At 39.4% G+C, this 20,406-nt stretch overlaps 1 protein-coding gene across 4 annotated transcripts; it reads right to left on the bottom strand.

Annotated features, from left to right (window-relative positions):
• Positions 1-8,530: 8,530 nt before the first annotated feature.
• Positions 8,531-20,315, bottom strand: ATP5PB (ATP synthase peripheral stalk-membrane subunit b). Of its 4 annotated transcripts, XM_073999000.1 has the most exons (8): positions 20,189-20,315; positions 19,897-19,933; positions 18,462-18,527; positions 15,493-15,659; positions 13,606-13,769; positions 13,106-13,231; positions 10,545-10,724; positions 8,531-8,944 (listed from the first exon to the last, which is right to left on the bottom strand). In XM_073999000.1, exons 1-8 carry the CDS (start codon positions 20,226-20,228, stop codon positions 8,867-8,869), a joined length of 858 nt encoding a protein of 285 aa, XP_073855101.1. In that variant the 5' UTR covers positions 20,229-20,315; the 3' UTR covers positions 8,531-8,866. The 4 variants fall into 4 exon arrangements, with proteins under 4 accessions (XP_073855101.1, XP_045241234.2, XP_005542418.3 ...); XM_045385299.3 differs by lacking the exon at positions 18,462-18,527 and having other exon boundaries at positions 15,493-15,628; XM_005542361.4 differs by lacking the exon at positions 18,462-18,527 and having other exon boundaries at positions 15,493-15,638.
• Positions 20,316-20,406: the final 91 nt, after the last annotated feature.

Consider the following 20,406-nt stretch of genomic DNA (forward strand, 5'->3'; position numbering starts at 1 on the left):
CAGAAATGGCATAAACGTATGTGATTAGGAGCCAGAGGAGGAAAGAAAGGAAGGAAAAGCTGTGGCCAACTGTGCCAAATGCAGCTGAAAGAGAGGCCAAGTAACATGAGGACTGGAAAGAGTTGACTGGATTTGGCAATTAAGAGATCATAATCTCTTTTGCTTAAGTAGCTTGGGGTGTGGTAGTAGTAGGAAATTTACCTTCAATGGGGCTGATCAGGAATGGATAGTCCCAGGCATATAGCAGATTAGGTATGTAAAGAAATCCTCTTGTTAAAAAACATAACACTTGTTGGATAAAATATTTTAAACACCATAATTTAAAAGCGCATGGCTAAAGTAGATGTGGGAAATCCTCAAAGAAATAAGAAAGTTGATTGAGACCTGAAATGGGTGTTTGCTCTGGGTTTGGCTACCAGTTTTTGGTGATCTGAAGGTTGGGTTTAAAGGCCATCTATGCAAGGTTAGGAAACCAAGTCTAGAACCTGCACAAAGGTGGCGATTTCGATTATACTCTCTGAAAAGGGACCCCTGGTGGGTGGACCAGGAAAAAAAAAATCCACGCCACAGATGGAGATGGTAGAGCTCTTTGCTGCATTAGTTTTCTATTGCTGCCTAACATATTATCACACATTTAGAGGCTTAAAACAATACACATTTATCTTTTAGTTTCTTTCTTTATCTTTTTTTTTTTTTGAGACGGACTCTTGCTCTGTCGCCCAGGCTGGAGTGCAGCGGCGCGATCTCGGCTCACTGCAACCCCGCCTCCCGGGTTCACGCCATTCTCCTGCCTCAGCCTCCCAAGTAGCTGGGACTACAGGCGCCTGCCACCACGCCCGGCTAATTTTTTGTAGTTTGAGTACAGACGGGGTTTCACCATGTTAGCCAGGATGGTCTCAATCTCCTGACCTCGTGATCCATCCGCCTCAGCCTCCCAAAGTGCTAGGATTACAGGCGTGAGCCACCGCGCCCAGCTATCTTATAGTTTCTATGGGTTAAAAGCCTGGACCTGTTTTATCAAGGTTCTCTGCTTCAGGGTCTCACCAGGCTGTAATCCAGGTATTGGCTGGGGTTGTGTTCTTATCAGAGGCTTCACTAGGAGAAGATATACTTCCAAATTCCGTCTGGTTGTTGGTTGAACTCATTTCCTTGTGACTTATATGACGGAGGGCCCTGGCTTCTTACTGGTTGTCAGCTGGAGTCTGTTTGCAGGTCCTAGAGGCTGTTTACAGTTCCCTGCTTTGTGGTTCTCTCCACAGGCAGTTCACAAGATGGCAGTTTGAATGCCACGGAAGAGTCTCTCCAGCCTGTTAAGACAAAGTTGTATATAACATAATGTCATAATGGGAGTGACAGCCTGTCACCTTCGCCATGTTCTATTGATTGGATGCAAGTCACAGATTCAACCCACATTCAGGGGAGGGAGGATTATACTTGGGGTAACACAAGGGAGCAGAGATCATGGGGCATTGTAGAATTCTGCCTGTCACACATGTTTATCACAAGCTTCGCTCTGGATAGAAGGGGACAAAAAGAAAAACAAAACAAAATACCTTTTCCTTGGACATTCCTAACCACAAACCTAACTTTAGGAGGTTTTAGGCCAGACTTTGTACTCTCTGTGGACCTCAAAATTCCAAGTTTAAATTGGTTGTTTAAGTTGGACCCTGGGAGAAGAAAATGCAAGTTATCTGTAGAAGAATGCCTCTTCGACCAGGTGTCAAAGACTTCCACAGACACATTTCCAATAAATATGAGCTAACAACAAGACAAATCACAAAAACACAAAAAGTAATCAAGCCATCATGAAAGAGACAGCAGAAATAACAAACCACAAAGGTTAGAGACAGAGACCTGCAAAGGCTGTAGGTATAAGAATGATCAGATCTAAAATACAAGTATGCTCAATATTTTTAAGTAAATAAAGTGGATATTGAAAGTGTAATGAAGGAACAAAAAAGTACTAAAATAATCAGGCAAATTTGAAAACAAATAAGTAGAATGTAAAGATGTTAAACCTATCATTGAAATTAGAAATTGCTGTGTTTGGATGTGTCCCCTTCAAAATTCATGTTGAAACTTAATCAGCATTATGATGGTATTGAGAGGGGAAGCCTTTTGGTAGATGATTAAGTCATGAGGACCATGCCCTCTGAATGGATTTAGCATCCTTACAAAAGGGCTCAAGGTTGAAAAGAGCCCTCTCTTGCCCTTCTGTCCCTACTGCAATGTGAGGACACAGTATGCCTTCCCACCAGAAGGTATAGAAGCAAGGTACCATCTCAGAAGCAGAGAGCAGTCCTCACCAGACACCAATCTGGCTGCCACCTTGATCTTGGACTTTCCAGCCCCCAGAATTGTGAAAAATTAATTGTATTTTCTTTATAAATTATCCAGTCTCAGGTATTCTGTCATAGAAGCACAAATGGACTAAGACAGAAATTCAATACTGGGGACAAATAACAAGTTTAAAACATTTGAAGAAAAAAATAGTGGACTAGAAATATAACACAGAGAGACAACAAGATAAAACATAAAAGAGAGATTAAAATATTAAAATTTCTAGAGTGGGCCGGGCGCGGTGGCTCAAGCCTGTAATCCCAGCACTTTGGGAGGCCGAGACGGGCGGATCACGAGGCCAGGAGATCGAGAGACGATCCCGGCTAACACGGTGAAACCCTGTCTCTACTAAAAAATACAAAAAAACTAGCCGGGCGAGGTGGCTGAGGCAGGAGAACGGCGTAAACCCGGGAGGCGGAGCTTGCAGTGAGCTGAGATCCGGCCACTGCACTCCAGCCTGGGTGACAGAGCAAGACTCCATCTCAAAAAAAAAAAAAAAAAAAAAAAAAATTTCTAGAGTGATCATTATAATAGAAATAGAGTAACTCAAACTGTTAGAGAAAAAACAATTGGAATTAGTCAATCCAAAACAATGAATAGCAAAAACCAGAATAGGCCACAAAACAGAAAATATAAAATATATTAGTGGGAATGAATCAGAATAGAACAGTAATTGCTAATTACAATAAATGAAAATGGACTATACTTTTTAGTTAAAAGTCAAAGACTACCAGATTGAATAAAAAATCTGCTATATGCTATTTGAAAAGATGTATCTAGGACTTAAAGAGCCATAAAAGTTGAAAGAAGAAGGATGAAAAGTTACACCAGGAAAAATGTTAACAAGATAGCTGGTATATTCATATCAGGCAAAATATGGCTTAATGTAGACACTATTAGTTAAAAAAAGAGATCATCATTACATACTGATAAAAGCTTAACTCAGTGAGAAGAGATAACAATTCTAAGCTTATTTGCATCTAGTTACCTAAACTACAAATTTATAAAGTAAAATCGACAGAACTATTAAAAAAGCCCCAAAACAAACAAAAAAAACGAACTTAACAGATCCACTGCCAAATTAGAAAATTTAGTTTATATTTCTCGGTATTTGGTAGATTAAGTAGACAAAATGTTGTAAGTATATAAATTTGTGTAATACAGTCAGTAAGATTAATCTAATAAACATATATAAAACCCTGCATATGTTATCTGGAGAGTACAGATTTTTTTCAAGAACACCTACACATTAAAAATTGAACACATTGGAAGCCAGGGGTAGGTAAACTTTCTCTGTGAAGGGCAGATAGTAAATATTTTGGGCTTTGTGGAGCATGTGGTCTCTGTTGCTAGTACTCAGCTCTGCCAACATGGTAGCGAAGAAGCCACAGACAATATGTAAATGAATGAGTGTAGCTATGTTCTAGACTCCTTAGACTACTTTGATAGCTTCCTAGATGCTCCCACCACCTACTCTTACTGTTTTCTACAGTCTTACAGGGGTCAAACCGTTGTAAAAAGAAAACACAACAAAACATAAAGATGATTATGTAGCACAGACTGTATGTGGCCCTCAGAGTCTGAACTATTACAATCTGGCCCTAAAGAAGAAAAGTTTGCTGGTAACTCTTTTAATACATTATCCATACTGACCTTGCATAAAGTCTCTTAAAAAAAGAACTGCCTTTCCATTCTTTTTAAAAAACATAGAATTCTCTAATATGGTCAAAAAGGCCATAAACGTGCATAATCTGGATGATCTACTTCTCCAGCATTATCTCCTGCACCCTCCCTTTCCCTCTCTGTGCTCCAGTCATTCATTTCTAGGGTTGTTTTTCAAGGTGCCATGTTCTTTTCTATTTCAGGGGCTTTGCACAAGGTATTAATATTCCCTCTGTTTGATGATCTCTCTTTTCTACAGATACCAATTTAAATATTACTTGCTCCAGAAGGCCTTTCATAATCTCCTATGCTAGATTAAGTTTACTCACATATGCCCCATCACCCTACAGTTTTAACAATTGTAACCCTTATACTATTCAATGTCTAGATTGCTAGACTGTAAGGTCTGTGGAGATGACATATTGTCTTACCTTGATTTCTAGCAGTAAGCATGATACATGGTATTTTTTTAAATAAATGGTTGTTGAATGAGCTTCCTGTTCCTCCACTGAAAAACGTCATTCTTTCAAGGCCCATCTTTACCTTTCTAGTTTCAATGGAAGATGTTTACCTTCTGTTAATTCCTGTCATCTGAATATTATTCTTCCACTTAGGGATTTTACTATGTTTATCTTCCTTCACCATTTTCTTTTCATCCTCTTCTTCCATTGACTTTTTCTTCATTCAAGCCTCTTGTCTTAAAACATCATTCCCCTGAGCCAATCTTTGGTTCCCTCTAGTTACTGGGGTGAGACATGTTCTGGAAATTATTCCATTTACGTCAATTTCTTCATTGCCATTCAATCCTTTTAACCCCATGTAATCTTTTTCTGTCCCTACCATTCAGCCAAACTACTGTAAGGGCATCAAAGACCTCTAAGCTCTTAGCTCTAATTGGCACTTTCAGTCCTTCTCTTAATCTTTCTCCCTAAAAAGTTGGTTACTATTGACTCTTCTATAGATGAAAACTTCCACTCTCTCAATTTTATGACATTACTCCCCCCTGGTTTTCGTCCAATGACTGCCATTTCCACTTTTGCAGAATTCTTTTTTATCTGCCATGCCTCAAACATTGATGTGCTTTCATGGCTGTATACTTAGCCCTATTCTTTCCTTTCCTGAAGCACAGTTTCCCCTGTATTACAAATCAGTGAATAGTGCCTCCCTTTTCTACTCTCTCAAGCAAGAATCCTGAGTCAACCTGATTCTTTCTTTCTTCCGTAGTCTCTACAGTCAGGTCCTACAAATGTTACCTTTAATATTTCTCATCAATTCTTTCCATCTGTACTGCCAAGGCCTTTGGTTAAGGCCTTCAATGTCGGTTAGCCAGAATGATTCAACAGCCTAACTAGTCTTGCCTCTCCAAACCATCCTCTGTTGCTAGTGATTTTTCTGAAACAAAAATCTAGTCATCATTCCTATTGCCTGAAACTTTTGGGGGGCTGCCCTCTGTCATAATAAAATCCAACTTCTAAGCACAGCATTTAAGAACACTAATATAGGTCAGGTGCTGTGGCTCATGCCTGTAATTCCCGCACTTTGGGAGGCCGAAGCCGGCAGACTGCTTGGGCCTAGGAGTTTGAGACAAGCCTGCGCAACATGGTGAGACCCTGTCTCTACCAAAAATGCGACAAAAATTAGATGGGCGTGGTAGTGCATGCCTGTAGTCCCAGCTACTCAGGAGGATCACTTGAGCCCAGGAGGCGGAGACTGCAGTGAGCTGAGATTGCACCACTGCACACTCTGGCCTGGGTGACAGGGCCAGACTGTCTCAAAACAAAAACAAAAATGAAAACATAAAAACCCCCAAAACCCATTAATATAAATTAAATATTTGTATTTCACTCAAACTTGAGAGTTTTTAAAATGTCACACTCTGCTACATCTTTACAATCACAAATGCTGTTCCATCTTCCTGGACTCTATCTAATCCTTGAGACACCCTCTCGGCTAACTTCCAAATGGCAGCTCAGACACCATTTGTTTTCCGACCTGTCACCTTTCCTCTCTCTCCATGTTTTACTTGATCTCCTGAGGCTGAAATTTTTAAGCATTATTCATTCAGGTTAACAATTATTGATAGGATAGTTAGTGTGGTGGTTTGTAATGTCAGCTTGGTCAGGCAGAACTACATTTTCCAGAATTATCTTCCTTCAATGTTCTGTAAGCCACAAGTCTTGAGCAAAATTTGGAGGGTGAAATGTGAAGCAGCAGCTGTTTTATAGCTAGCTGAACAACTTCCCCTCCTTTCCCTGGATCACTCGTTTCTCTAACCAGGTTTCTCTACACCACGTGTTTGTGTTGGATATGGGGTTATACAGAACAACCACATTATCAAGGCCAGAGATGATACAAACTGACGTGGGTTTGTCTGTGCTTGTTATTTCCACTTGTTCTCACTGCCTCCCATTTTACATCCATCTTCCCTTAACCGACTGTCGTGTGGACTTCAAGCTCCAGCATCAGAAAGAACACTAACAGCTTTATAGATTGTTTAGCTCCCACAACAGGGTAGTCAAATTCCTTATATATAAATATATATTCTGCTTCTCTGACTGAACCTTGACCTGGATGATGTATATGAGGGAAACATGAGGCTGGTGAGACTACCTAAAATGATGCTTGCCACACTCTCAGAGCGCTCTGTGCTCAAGTTTGTATCATCACATATTCTTACTATCTTCCTAGTAGATATTTAACTCCGAGGTGAGGACTTTTATCTCTGTATGATCACTGCATTATGTTGCTTAGCACAAACTAGGTGTTTTATAATTTTTTGTTTAATCAGTTTGAAATACCTGTTGATCCAATCAAATTATCTTTAAGTAACAAAGATATCAATCTGATTTCAATATTAGATTAGTACATTAGCTATGAATATTGGCTCAAATGATTATTACATAAAATCTTAGGAAGTCAATGAAAATACCAATTACCCGTGATAAATATTTTCAAGTATTTCCTATTATGTAATTTGTCCATTTGAATACAAATAAATCCTTGTACAAGTATGGGAGAATCGAATGCAGATAAACCTATGAAGGGAAGAATTTTCTAATTTATCTACTGGATTTTTCTTCAATTAAAAAAGAAATTGTAAAATACACTTAAAATTTACCATCTTAATCATTTTTAAGTGTACCGTTTAAGAACAGTATTAAATACATCCTTAATGTGCCACCATCACCACTATCCAGCACCATAACTCATCTTGTAAAACTGCGTGATGTCCTCAAGGTTCATTCATGCTGCAGCCAGTGTCAGAATTTTCTTCCTTGAAGTGGAGTAATACTCCATTGCATGGATATACCACATCTTGCTTATCCATTCATCTACTGATGGACACTTGGGCGGCTTCCATGTTTTAGCTATTGTGAATAACGCTGCTATCACCATGGTGTACAAGTATCTCTTCAAGACCCTGCTTTTAATTTTTTTGAGTATATATGTAGATGTGGGATTGCTGGGTCATGGTATTTCCATTTTAATTTTATGAGGAATCACCACACTTTTCCATAGTGGCTACACGTACCATTTCATATTTCTACAAACAGTGCACAAGCGTTCCAACTTCTCCATATCCTTGCCAACACTTGTTATTTTCTATGTTCCTGTTAGGTGTCTGCTGGATTTTTTTTTTTTCTAGATGGAGTCTCGCTCTGTTGTCCAGGCTGGAGTGCATTGGTGTGATCTCGGCTGACTACAACCTTTGCCTCCTGGGTTCAAACAATTCTTCTGCCTCAGCCTCCTGAGTAGCTGGGATTACAGGCGCCTGCCACCATGCCTGGCTAATCTTTTGTATTTTTATTTTTATTTTTTATTTTTATTTTATTTTTTTTGAGACGGAGTCTCACGCTGTTGCCCAGGCTGGAGTGCAGTGGCGCGATCTCGGCTCACTGCAAGCTCCGCCTCCTGGGTTCACGCCATTCTCCTGCCTCAGCCTCCTGAGTAGCTAGGACTACAGGCGCCCGCCACTGCGCCCGGCTAATTTTTTGTATTTTTAGTAGAGACGGGGTTTCACTGTGGTCTCGATCTCCTGACCTTGTGATCCGCCCGCCTCGGCCTCCCAAAGTGCTGGGATTACAGGCTTGAGCCACCGCGCCCGGCCTTCTTTTGTATTTTTAGTAGAGATAGGGTTTCACTGTGTTGGCCAGGCTGGTTTCAAACTCCTGACCTCAAGTGATCCACCTGTCTCGACCTCCCAAAGTGCAGGGATTACAGGTGTGAGCCACTGCACCTGGCCTGCTGGGTTCTGAAGAGTGATTTTATGACACACTGAGTCCATAATATTTTCTACAGGCATACTACTAAAATAGTAATGTCAACTATATGAATTAATATATATAATATTCCATTTAGTTATTTTAAGAGTACTAGAATAGCTTTACACATCTCATAACCTATCAGTCAGAAATAGTTCATCACTGAATGGTCTCATAAACAAGACAGTAGTTCAACAACATCTTTAATTTTTACCCGATGACAAAAGCTGAGTATTTCAGAGAATTATACAACTTGAAAAACCTTGTTTCATTCAATTGTCACTTTATTGCAAGATGGTAGAATTAATTGCAAATTTAAACTATAATCTGGTAATCTTTAGTCAGGCTGCAAGTTTTTATAAAGACAAACTGCTTATTCAGAAGTGATCATGGAACAACTCAAAGGCAGAGTAAGAAGGATGAGAAACATTTGACTGGCCGATAGAGATTTTGTTCTCTTACTATATGAAACAAACTTTTCATTTTTAGGAAGGGTAAACTATAACTTCAGTAGACATCAATACAGAAAGATTTCGTCAAATAGACTAGTTTCCATTTAGTCTGTCAACTGTTTCTAGCTGTCTCAATTGGGATAGATTCATTTACATAACCAGGGGTGCTTGAGCCTTCTTTGCCAGCAGCTTTAGGTCCGCAATGCACTTGGCAACTGTCTCCTTTTCCTGTGATAAGGAAAGAGAAATCTGGTTAGACCTTTCCAAAACATAGAAAAGTATAGAGTATAAACACCATTATTCTAAAAGACACCTCCTACCAGACCAGAACCTCAAGATTACTGGCTTAACATTATACGGCTACTAGACAGGTTTAGAAGTAAAACTAATTAACACAGAGGAGATACAATTTATTTTAAGCAAATCCAGGGGGTTAGTTAAAAATCCCTGGCTCACAGCTTTTATGAGTGAAACCTGTATAGAATCTGAGACCAGATATTCCTGTAACCATCTGCCACTGATGTTGGCTTGTACAACTAACAGCTGCTTGAAAAAGACCAACTCAACAAATATTAGTAATATACAAATGTTAAGAATGAAAATAATTTTTAGTCTCTTTTCTAGACTTCTTTTGTATTTTCTAAGTTTCTTAAGCATGTATATTACATTTATGTAAAAGACAGTTTACTAGAAAAAGAAAAAAACTTTTGATAGGACCCTGTTTTTCTTTTTTTTTCTGAAACGGAGTCTCACTCTGTCGCCCAGGCTGGAGTGCAGTGGCCGGATCTCAGCTCACTGCAAGCTCCGCCTCCCGGGTTTACGCCATTCTCCTGCCTCAGCCTCCCAAGTAGCTGGGACTACAGGGACCCACCATCTCCCCGACTAGTTTTTTTTTTTTTTTGTATTTTTTAGTAGAGACAGGGTTTCACCGTGTTAGCCAGGATGGTCTCAATCTCCTGACCTTGTGATCCGCCCGTCTCGGCCTCCCAAAGTGCTGGGATTACAGGCTTGAGCCACCGTGCCCAGCCTAGACCCTGTTTTTCTAATCCTACATACATTATGCTGAAAATGACCAGAAATACTTAAATGTTATAAACCCGAGAAAGAAAAAAAATCAAGTCATATTAAAGCAAAAATATAAATGAAAAAAAAATCGATTCAGTTTAAGCAAACAGAAAACATTTCCGTTCAAAACAGACAAATTATGCAGGTGAAAAGAAGAAATGGAATGTCATGGAATTAGAAAATGGAAGGGGCTTAGAAATAGCCTTGTTCAGTCTTTTATTTATTTTATTTTTTGAGGCAAGGTCTTGCTCTGTCACCCAGGCTGGAGTGCAATAGTGCGATCAGAGCTCACTACAGCCTATGCTTCCTGGGCTCAAGAGATCCTCTCACCTCAGCCTCCTCAGTAGCCCTAAGTACAGGCGTTTGTCATCGCACCCAAGCTACTTTTTAAATATTTTGCAGAGACAGGATCTCGCTATGTTGCCCAGGTTGGTCTCGAACTCCTGGTCTCAAGTGATCCTCCTGCCTCGCCCTTCCAAAATGTTGGGATTACAGGCATGAGCCACCATGCCCAGCCCAGTCTGTTTTATAGAGAAATTAAATATATCAGTTAATGCTACCCAAATTTGAGGAAAGAGAAAAGCCAGCCTGACAGATAGGCAGCATCTTCCTGCTTATCACTATCCAGAAAAACAAACCGGTGTTACACTGCTACTTCTAGGCTAAAGACTCCTTGCCAGCTATTCCTACCTTAATGAAACATCAGCAGATACTTGTTAAGAGATACCAGTACAATGTCAGAACCTGTAAAAATGTTGTGTACCTGCTCTGCGGAGATGCTTTGCACCACGTGCTTTTCCACCCAATTTATCATGTGCTCTTGTTCCTTTCGACGCGTCATGTTCTGCACAGCTATATGATAGTCCAGGCGACTCTTTACTTCCTTATATACTCTATATAGTCGTTCCCGGTAAGTAACCTCCAAAGCCATAGCAATGTTATTCTGGGGCAAAATGAAGAAATGATAAACATTGTATACTTGAAGGAATACTTCTACTCTGAAGATTCTGCCAGTGAGAATGCCCCACTTCTTTTGTATTTTATGTGGAATTCTTTTATTTAATAAATATATACCTAGAAATTATAACAGCATATGGCAAAAACATACTTAAAAGTGTATGCTGTAAGAAATAAGTCTCCTTCAGTCCCCCCATGGCCACTAACTTCCTGTATTTCTTGTATTCCCTCTCAGAAATATTTAATAAAAATATAGGTATACACATGAAAATATAGGCATATACACATCACGTTTATTAATTATGACAGAAAAACCTACCTAAATTTTAAGCTACATTGGATTCCACTATACTGGTACTCCATAATTAATTTTTTGGTTCTACAAATAATGGTGCATACATTGTATATTTGTCTTTGTGTTTATGTCATAATACTTGCTGGATCAAATAATAGTTAACATTTGTAGAGTACTGACTACACTCTAAACACTTTTGTGTTTGGATTCAATTAAACCTTATAATGAAACCATGGCATAGTTATTATAATTATATCCATTTTGCAGTGAGGAAACTGAGGCAGAAGTTAGGAAACTTGACCAAGGTTACAGAGCTAATAAACTATGAAGCCAAGATCAGCATACAGGCAATAAGGCTACAAGGTCAAGCTCTTATATATTTCTACTTAGCTAACCCATAGGCATCACAAACCAATGTACACCAAACTGAAGGTTATTGGCAACAAGGCAATCAGAGTGATCCTTCAATGACTTTCTCTCATTCAGAGTCCAAGTCAAAGTTCGTATAGGAGCCTAAGGTCTTTATGTATCATAGTCCCAGGCCACCCTCTATCTCCTTTTATTCTCCCCCCACCAATTCTACTTCAGCTGTATGAACCTTCTTACTTTTCCTTGACTATATCAAGCAAACTTCCAGGTTTAGGGCATTTGCAACTGTTCTTCCCTCAGCCTGGCACTTATTTCCCCAAAAACCCACATACTTTGCACTATTAGTTCTTTCACGTCTCTGCTCAAATATCATATTAGAGACATTTCCTGAATGCCCTTATGAAAACAGTAACTCCTTCTTCCTGCAATTTTGTAGAAAGGGTCTATGCCCAGGCTGGTCTCAAACTCCTGGGCTCAAGTGATCCTCCCGCCTTGACCTCCCAAAGTACGGGGATTATAGGCATGAGCCAATGCACCTGGCCTGCAATCTTTTTAATACTAGTTTATTTTTCTATCTAGCATTTACTACCTGTTGACATTTGCATCTGTTCAATTATTTATTTTCTGTGCTTCTCCCAAAGACTGGCTAGAAAATAAGACTCCATGAAGGCAGAAGCTGTTTGTTCTCCACTATATTTTCAGCACTCTGCCTTGGTCAGAATATCTACATAGGAAGAACTCAATAAATAGCCATCAAGTAAATATAAATAAATAAAAACCTAAATTACTATCATTTCACTCTTAGGAAAAAGCTACATTTTCCAGTATGGTTTTTTAAAAAAGCCAAAATATATGTATGCATGCATTCACATATGTGTATATACTACGCAAGAAGCAGGAAGCATTTTCCCTTTGTAACCTAAATATACACGGAATTAACATTTTTCTGGGATTTTTCAAATATCCATGTGCTTACGAGTCCTTAGGGATCTTGTTTAAAAGAATACAGATTCTTGGGTAGCCCTTAAGAAAGGTTCTGATTCCACAAGTCTTGGAAAGAGGCAAAAAAAATTAACACCAAAGATAACTCTAATGCATGTGGTACCAAGACCACATTGGCCAAGATCCTAAACATTTCAGATGCTTACTATCTTAGCCAGTATTGAGAAATATTGGCCAAGATCCTAACTATTTCAGATGCTTACTCTAACTCCAGTCTTGACTTCCTGGGTGCAAGCAGTCCTCCTGCCTCACCCTCCTCAAGTCCTAGGATTACAGATGTGAGCCACTGTGCCCAGCCTGCTTTGTGGATTTAGAATATCAGATTTCCTTACAGCAAAGATGTTAAGATGTTCTTGTAGCAAGTGTGTATGAAATACACAGGATGTATTTTACCTATAGTCTTCCTTATACAGTGCATGTCATTTTTAAATCAGCTTTAACTTAATGACTATTTCTTTTTGTGTGGATCCGAAATGTTTTTTTAATAGCTTCTACGGTTTCTAATTTTATAATAATTTGAACTATTTTTCCACTTGACAGTTCTTAAATGTTTGAATAGCCGTGAATGCCAACTGCTACATAAATGTTCTCTTTTCTAAATAAAATATGTTCAATCTATTTAATCATTCTTCATAAAAAATTCTGAATTTAAAAAATGCACACAAGTAACTTCATTCTTTCTAGAAACTTCTGAAACCTACCCTTTGCACATCAAAAAGGTAATGGCGCTTCTGAGTCAGTGCCTGCTGTGACTTCTCCATATCAATTGCATTCTGCATTTGCTGGATGGAAGACTGCTTCGCCTCTTCTAGTTGGGCAAGTTTTTGCTACAATTGCGATAGCAACAACAAAGATCAGTGAAAGCACAAAGGGTAAAAAAAAGAGATTCATTACATGCTTCTTCAAAGTTGCATCTCTCATTTGTAAAAACACCCACAAAGAAAATAGAAAGAAATGCACAAATCCTTAAAAATAATTTCCCATAATAACTATACAATACCTTTTGAATGATTGTAGAAAAGCTGAAGGGTTTAGTAGATATAAAAAAATTATCTCAAATTAGTAACTAACATTAACACTTATTTGAAGCATTAGATTCATTTCTATGTGTTGCTCCCCTAACAATCATATCAAAAATATCACTAAATGACCTTCATGTTTCTGCTAGTCTAAAATAGGAAATAAGGTTTATGGTTCTTACCTCATTGATTTTATCAGCATATGCTGCAACAGACGGACCATATTTTTTAATTCCATAGACCATTATCCCTATTAATGTCATGGCAGTGAAGGTCTCTGCGGTAATCACATATATTTCTTTGGATAAAGCATACAAGATAAGCCCAGTTCCGAGCACATAGGGTCCTACAAGAAGAAGAGTTATTTTATGAATGGATATGCTATGCCTAAAAGAGGGAAGATAGAAAGGCACTTCTATATTTGATTAGCAGAAAGCAAAGTAATGACTTAATTAGATTCAAAGACAAAACACTGGATTGGGAAGCAGTATGGTAGAGCTGAAAGAACAAAGATATGGACTCAGGGAAATCTGTATACTGACTCTGCAATTTTAAAGAAACTGAGCAATCTAAATAATCTCTGAATTTAGTTCCTTATTTGTAAAATGGGGACAATACCTTCTTCAGTCTGATAAATTTGAGAAATAATGTTAAGCACAATACACAGCACAGTAAATTACACTATTCTACAAAGATACCAGATAACTTTCTGAAGTAACTTGTCCAGCAAAATATACTATTTATTGAATGGGAACACTAGACAGGTTAAAATTTACACAAGAAACAAGCAAAAACAACTACAAAGTGGTATGTATATAAAAGAATGAATAAATATTAGGATTCCCAACTCCTGTAGCACCTAATTACAACGCTTCAAATATGGTTTTTTCTTTAACCAGGCCATGTATTCTGAAAGGATGCAAACCATGATTTACATTTCTTTAGTCTTTCCTCCATGCTTCGCAGGATGTAAGAGAGGCCCACAGCAGGCTTTTAGGAAAGCATTTTACAGTATTTCTGAGAATCATAGGATGGCAGGATGTATCATGACAATAACAGGGTTACAAACTCAAATACATTTTACCCGGTTTCCCATACAAAGTTCCAACGTTTTTTTTTTAATTGTCTTTAATATACAAATTTTAAATATGAATTTGCAAGAAACATCTATCATATGTAACATTTTTATCACCCATTGAAGTCTGAGGAGACTAATGTTTCTAGCAATTTCAGTTAGGAAAATGCTACTTTAGGTGACTCTAGGGCTAAAAAAAGAGTCTTTGGCTTCCAATATTCCACAGTCATAGCAATACTTGGGTATGGGCCAAGAAAGGCAGTACATGTAGTAGAGACAATCATAAACTTAATCAGGGGACTCCTGCTTTACCTGGCTTCATTTTTATTCATACCCTTTTCATTATCTAACAGTATATTACACAGTTACTCATTTCTTTATTGTCATCCTACAACAGAATGTATGTTCCATGACAGCAGGCACTTAACACTGTTTAACACCATATGCCTTCAACAGTGCCTGGCATAGAGCAGGCATCAAAAAATTTGATCTACTAACAGAGATAATTCCGTAAAATTAAGTTTAAAATCCCAAATACATTTATACCAAAAACAAGTTGGAGCAATCAAATCAACTGTTACAATTTCCTTTTGAAAACAGCTGACTTGCGGCTGCAGGCGGGTGGCTCAAGCCTGTAATCCCAGCACTTTGGGAGGCCAAGGTGGGTTGATCCCACGAGCCCAGGAGTTGGAGACCAGCTTGGGCTACATGGTGAAACCCTATCTCTACAAAAAAATTAAAAATGAGCTGGATGTATGCCTATAGTCCCACCTACTCGGGAGGCTGAGGTGGGAGGATGACCTGAGCCTGGGGAGGTAGAGGCTGCAGTGAGCTGTGATTGTGCCACTGCACTCCATCCTGGATGATAGAGTAATACCTTGTCTCAAAAAAACAACCAAACCAACAAAAAAACAACCAAACAAGAAAACCCACCTAATTTGATTTTAGTGATGCCATCAAACCATATTATCAAAGACCAGGCAAAAATGCTCACCTGTTACACCAGTTTTAGGATAAAGAAACTGGAAGAATTCCTCAGGGATCAGTCCATAACGAACTTTTCCTCCATATTCAGGAAGAGGCGGTATAGGGGCAAGGTGTGGCTGCCCTGTACGGAAGGTCCTTGTTGCCTGCAATACTCTACAGGTAATTATTGTACAAATGTAAAGCCTATTTCTTTAAGGAGAATACAATGTATGAATAATTAGCAGAAACAATAAATGGGGTTGAGGATTGAGGCAGTTTTCTAATTCTCATAATGGAAAGAGAATGGACTGGGAATAGGAAGGTTAGGGTCCAGTAATCAGCTGTGACAAGAGCAAAGAATTAATTACAGACACTTAACCTTCTACCCAATACTGGAATCCTTTCTATAAGCCTTGCAGATCATCTGTCTAGCACTGTGTATGTCTATTATTAGCACTGAAATATGTAAGAATGTGGATGTGGCAGCCAGATAGACTCCTTGAGTTCAAATCCTAGACCTGCCCCTTGACTTTGAGTAAAGAATTTAAAGCTTTTGTAATCTCAGATTTCTCTCAGTAAAATGGAAATAAAAGATAATACCTTCTATGGTTGTTGACAGGATTAACTGAGTTAATATGTGTAAAGTGCATAGAATGATGCCTGGCACATGGAAAAGTGCTATGTAAATGGTTAGCTATTATATGCCTGGTATGTTGGCTCCTCAACCTTTCTGAATACTCTCTTTGATGGGACTGCTAATCACTACATGTAACAGACTTTTTCAGTACTGGGCAGCTCTAATTATATTCATCTTTGAATTGAGATGCTGCATACATTCTTGGAACCTCAATCCATTCTTAGTTCTAATTTTGCTATGTAAGATAACACACATGTACCTGGGTGAAACATCTGTTCCCTCACAATCCTGATTGCCCATAAAGACTTCTCTGGTTTTGTCTTTTTTTTTAATGAGGTATAACAGAACTGTATATAATACTCTAAGTATAGTCTGGCCAATTCATTCATTCTACAAATACTTATTGAGAACTTGCTATTGCCAGTTTGGAAACTATTCTTGTATTAAAGCAGCTTAAGACTACACGTTTAACAGTTACAGCATACTGATGTCTCCTTAGGCTTCTGATGAAATAAAATTTAGTCCCTTTATGTCTGCTGTCAAGTTTAGTCTCCTTCAAGTTTTCAGTATATTTTTGTCCCACTTCCCACCTCCCATTCCTCTACTCTGTCAACCTCTATCTCCTTGTAATGTAAGAATTTACATTATTTCATTTATTTTGGTACAATGCTTATCTTTTGAATATTATTTCTGCCTCCAAATATATTAGCTACCCCACCAGGTTTTGAAATCTGAGAATCACGCTCGAGATTCCTTCATTTACATCAAGGTTTCTCAACTAAGCACTACTGATGTTTGGACTGGATACTTCTTTGTTTTAAGAGGTTGTTCTGTGCATTGTAGAACGTCTGGCAGTATCTTTGTGGCCTTTACACAACAGATACCAGTTGCCTCCTTCCTCCCCGACCCACCCAATGGTAACACTGAAAAATATCTCCAGACATTGCTAAATGTCACCTGCAGGCAAAGCACCCCAGGCTAAGAACCCCTGATTTAAATCATAGTACTAAAGGGTATGCTTAAGCTGATAAGTCTCCCTAACTAGCTATCTTAGTTCAAGCCCTTATCACCTCTTGCTTAGTTTAACAATCCAAAACCTGATCTCTCTGCTTATTTTATTTTTTTTTTGAGACAGAATCTCGCTCTATCACCCAGGCTGGAGCACAGTGGCGTGATCTCTGCTCACTGCAACCTCCACCTCCCAGGCTCAAGCGATTCTTGTGCCTCAGTCTTCCGAGTAGCTGAGATTACAGGCGTGTGCCACCACGCCCAGCTAATTTTTTTATTTTTGGGACAGATGGGGTTTTGCCATGTTGGCTAAGCTGGTCTCAAACTACTGGCCTCAAGTGATCTGCCGTCTCGGCCTCCCAAAGTGCTGAAATTACAGGTGTGAGACACTATACCTGGCCTCTGCTTCTTATTAAATACCCCAACTTAAACCTAGCCCTCTCACATTACTGCCAATGTTTCTAAGATGAAAATTTGACTTGAAAACTCAACAGGCTCTCTCCTGCCTACTGAAAACTACTTAATATAACATATATAATCTAGTACCTGTCATTTTTTTTTTTTTTTGAGACAAGGTCTCACTCTGTCACCCAGGCTGGAGTGCAGTGGTGCCATCACTGCTCACTCGCAGCCTCCACCTCCTGGGCTGAAGCCATCCTCCCACCTCAACCTTCCCAATAGCTGGGAGTACAGGCGTACACCACAATGCCCAGCTAATTTTTAGAATTTTAAAAAAATTTTGTTGTTTTGTTTTTGTCTCACTATGTTGCCCAGGCTAGTCTCGAACTCCTGGGCTCCGGTGATCCTCCTGCCTTGGCCTCAGGATTATAGGCATGAGCCACCACTGTGCCTGGTCCTGTCAAATTTTATAACCTCATCTTCCTTCATTCTCTTACTCTCCTGGAATTACTTAACAGCTCTCAAAAACAAACGAAGAAACACCACAAAAAAATTGCCCAATGCTGCTCCTTCTGTCTTGTATGCCCTTCATACCATGACTTCATAGCAATGACTACCAAGACCAATCAGCCTCCAGATGTGTAAAGCCCTCCCCCATTTTGGGCTAACATTCATTCTTTTAATCAATAAAACATTTACTGACTTTCTACTAATGCTAGGTACCAGTAACATGGCAATGAACAAAGCTCCAGCCTTCAACATTCTAGTGGGGGTATGGGAAGGGTGAGTGTGTATCTCCATACAAAATTTCAGGCAGCTCTAAGTGCTGTGAAGAAAAACTGAGCAAGGTAAGGGGATAGGGAGCAACAGAATAGGGAAGTTTTTTTGGTAGGGAGCCAGATGACATTTGACCCAATGATCTGAGGAAAAGAGAGAAGAGCAAGTAGAAAGATATTGAGGCACGAATGCGCTTGGTAGTTTTCAGAGGAACACCAAGGCCAGTATGGTTGAAGAATGAGCTAAAAAGAGAACAGAAGGAGATGGTGTCAAGAGATAGGATGGGATCAATTCATGTTGGACCTTCTGGGTTATGCTAAGTTTGGATTTTATTCAAGTGGGATGGGGAGCTCTGGAAGGCTTTGGTGGGAGATTGACATAATCCTCCTGGCTATTATGAGAATGGGCTGTAATAGCACAAGAATAGAGATGCAAGACTAATGAAGAGACTACTAAAATACCTAGGTGAAAGTTTGCGGTGGTTCATACTTTAGTGGTAGTGGAAGCAGCAGTCAGAGTCCAAATTTCTAGAGGAAGAGCCTTGCTGAGGTACTGGACATGAAGTGTGAAAAAAAACCAAGGATATTCCTTGTATCTTGTAAATATAAGTTATTTATTACCTGGTATTACAATTATTTGTTTACAAGTCTGTATGGGGTCCTTTTTCTTCTAAGTTGGAAGCAGTCAATTATAGCCTCACTTCATTGCACACATGAGACTCAATTACAGACAAGACCACTTTTTCAAGTCCAGTTTTTTCAATTTGATAGTTAACATAATTTGCAAGCTTTAGAACTAAATTTGGAAGTAAAAAGAAATCTCTAGGAAAATGAACGTCTTATGAAACAATTTTAACGCAAACAGCTGCTAAATTTACTAAACACACACCATGTACCAAGAACTGTTTTTGAATTTCACAGAAATTGCCTCTTAATTCTCAAAAGCCACAATGCACTATCATGCGCCATTTTGTAGATGAGGAAATTGAGGTCACACAGCTAGTAAGTGGAGGGGCCAGGGACCCTGTACTGGCTTTGGAGCCCTCACTCTAAACCAATACTCTAAAGGTGCCTCCCATTCCTAGACTGTGAGCTCCATGAGGGCAGGTAATTTGCCATACTCATTCTTGTATCCTTGGTTATGTGTTTAGGCAACATAAATATTTACTGAATCAATGAATGATTTCTCTGATTGTTATTATATGGCAGCAAAAACTAGGTATCTGGGAAACAGACTATAAACAACATGCTTCACTGTTTTATTGAACAAAATTTGTTCTTGGGTATGTAATCTACTCTGATTCAGGCTGTGGAGGCTACATGTCATAAGGTCCCAAGGGAAGGTCACAAAGGAGAGGGGCGGGCATAGAAGACAGCAAAACCAATTTCTAGTTTAGTTAGAATACGTTACATATCCTGTTAAAGTCTTGGTCATCAGTTCATATGACAGCGTTCCTGGCAGTTACAGGAACAAGTGTTTGAAAGAGGGTTTAAGTGTCCCAAAATTATCGGAAAGAGATTTCTGGCCTAAAGCTAAGGGGGTGGGGGCAGGAATCGAGAAATAAAAGATAGTAAAAACAAAGACGAAAGGGACCATTATCCTCACACTTACCCTGGACCTAGGAAGGCTGCATTCTTCAGAGACGGGGCTGCAGACAGACAAGACGAAGGTCAGCAAAGTCAAATGAACTCTAGTTTGTCCCTTCCTCATCCCTGCCAGGCTAGATCACTAAGGCTATGTACCCCTCTTTCCTGTCCCTTAAGTCCCCACGCTCCTCTCCGAGCGGCGCTGATCACTCGCCGCTCAGGCCCGTGTCGCTGCGCCCTTCTCCCCTCCTTGTGACCCCTAGATTCGCTTCTTTCCAATCACTCTGATAGCCCAGAGCAGCGTCTACACCCCTCACCCGCTGTGGCGGCGGCGGAAAGTACCACCCGGGACAGCATGGTCAGCGAAGGTGCAGGTAGCAATCTTAGAGTCCCTGTGACCCCGACAGGAGAATCTGTCAGGGCAGGAGCAAGATGGCCGCTCACAAGTCTCGCGAGATGAAAATTTTGTAGTCTTCCTTCAATTTTCCTCGGGAGATTTTTTTTTTTTTTTAATTATCGCGAGACGAGGCAAGTA

The sequence above is a fragment of the Macaca fascicularis genome, chromosome 1 (assembly GCF_037993035.2).
Source record: "Macaca fascicularis isolate 582-1 chromosome 1, T2T-MFA8v1.1".
NCBI lineage: Eukaryota > Metazoa > Chordata > Mammalia > Primates > Cercopithecidae > Macaca > Macaca fascicularis.

Excerpts from the sequence above, each read along its gene's own strand:
- ATP5PB (XM_073999000.1), bottom strand. The coding sequence starts at position 20,228 with ATGCTGTCCCGGGTGGTACTTTCCGCCGCCGCCACAGCGG. Across the intron at positions 19,934-20,188 it reads TTCCGCCGCCGCCACAGCGG|CCCCGTCTCTGAAGAATGCA; the intron begins GTGAGGGGTGTA and ends GTCTGTCTGCAG. Across the intron at positions 10,725-13,105 it reads ACCTTTTTGATGTGCAAAGG|AATAACATTGCTATGGCTTT; the intron begins GTAGGTTTCAGA and ends ATTTTGCCCCAG.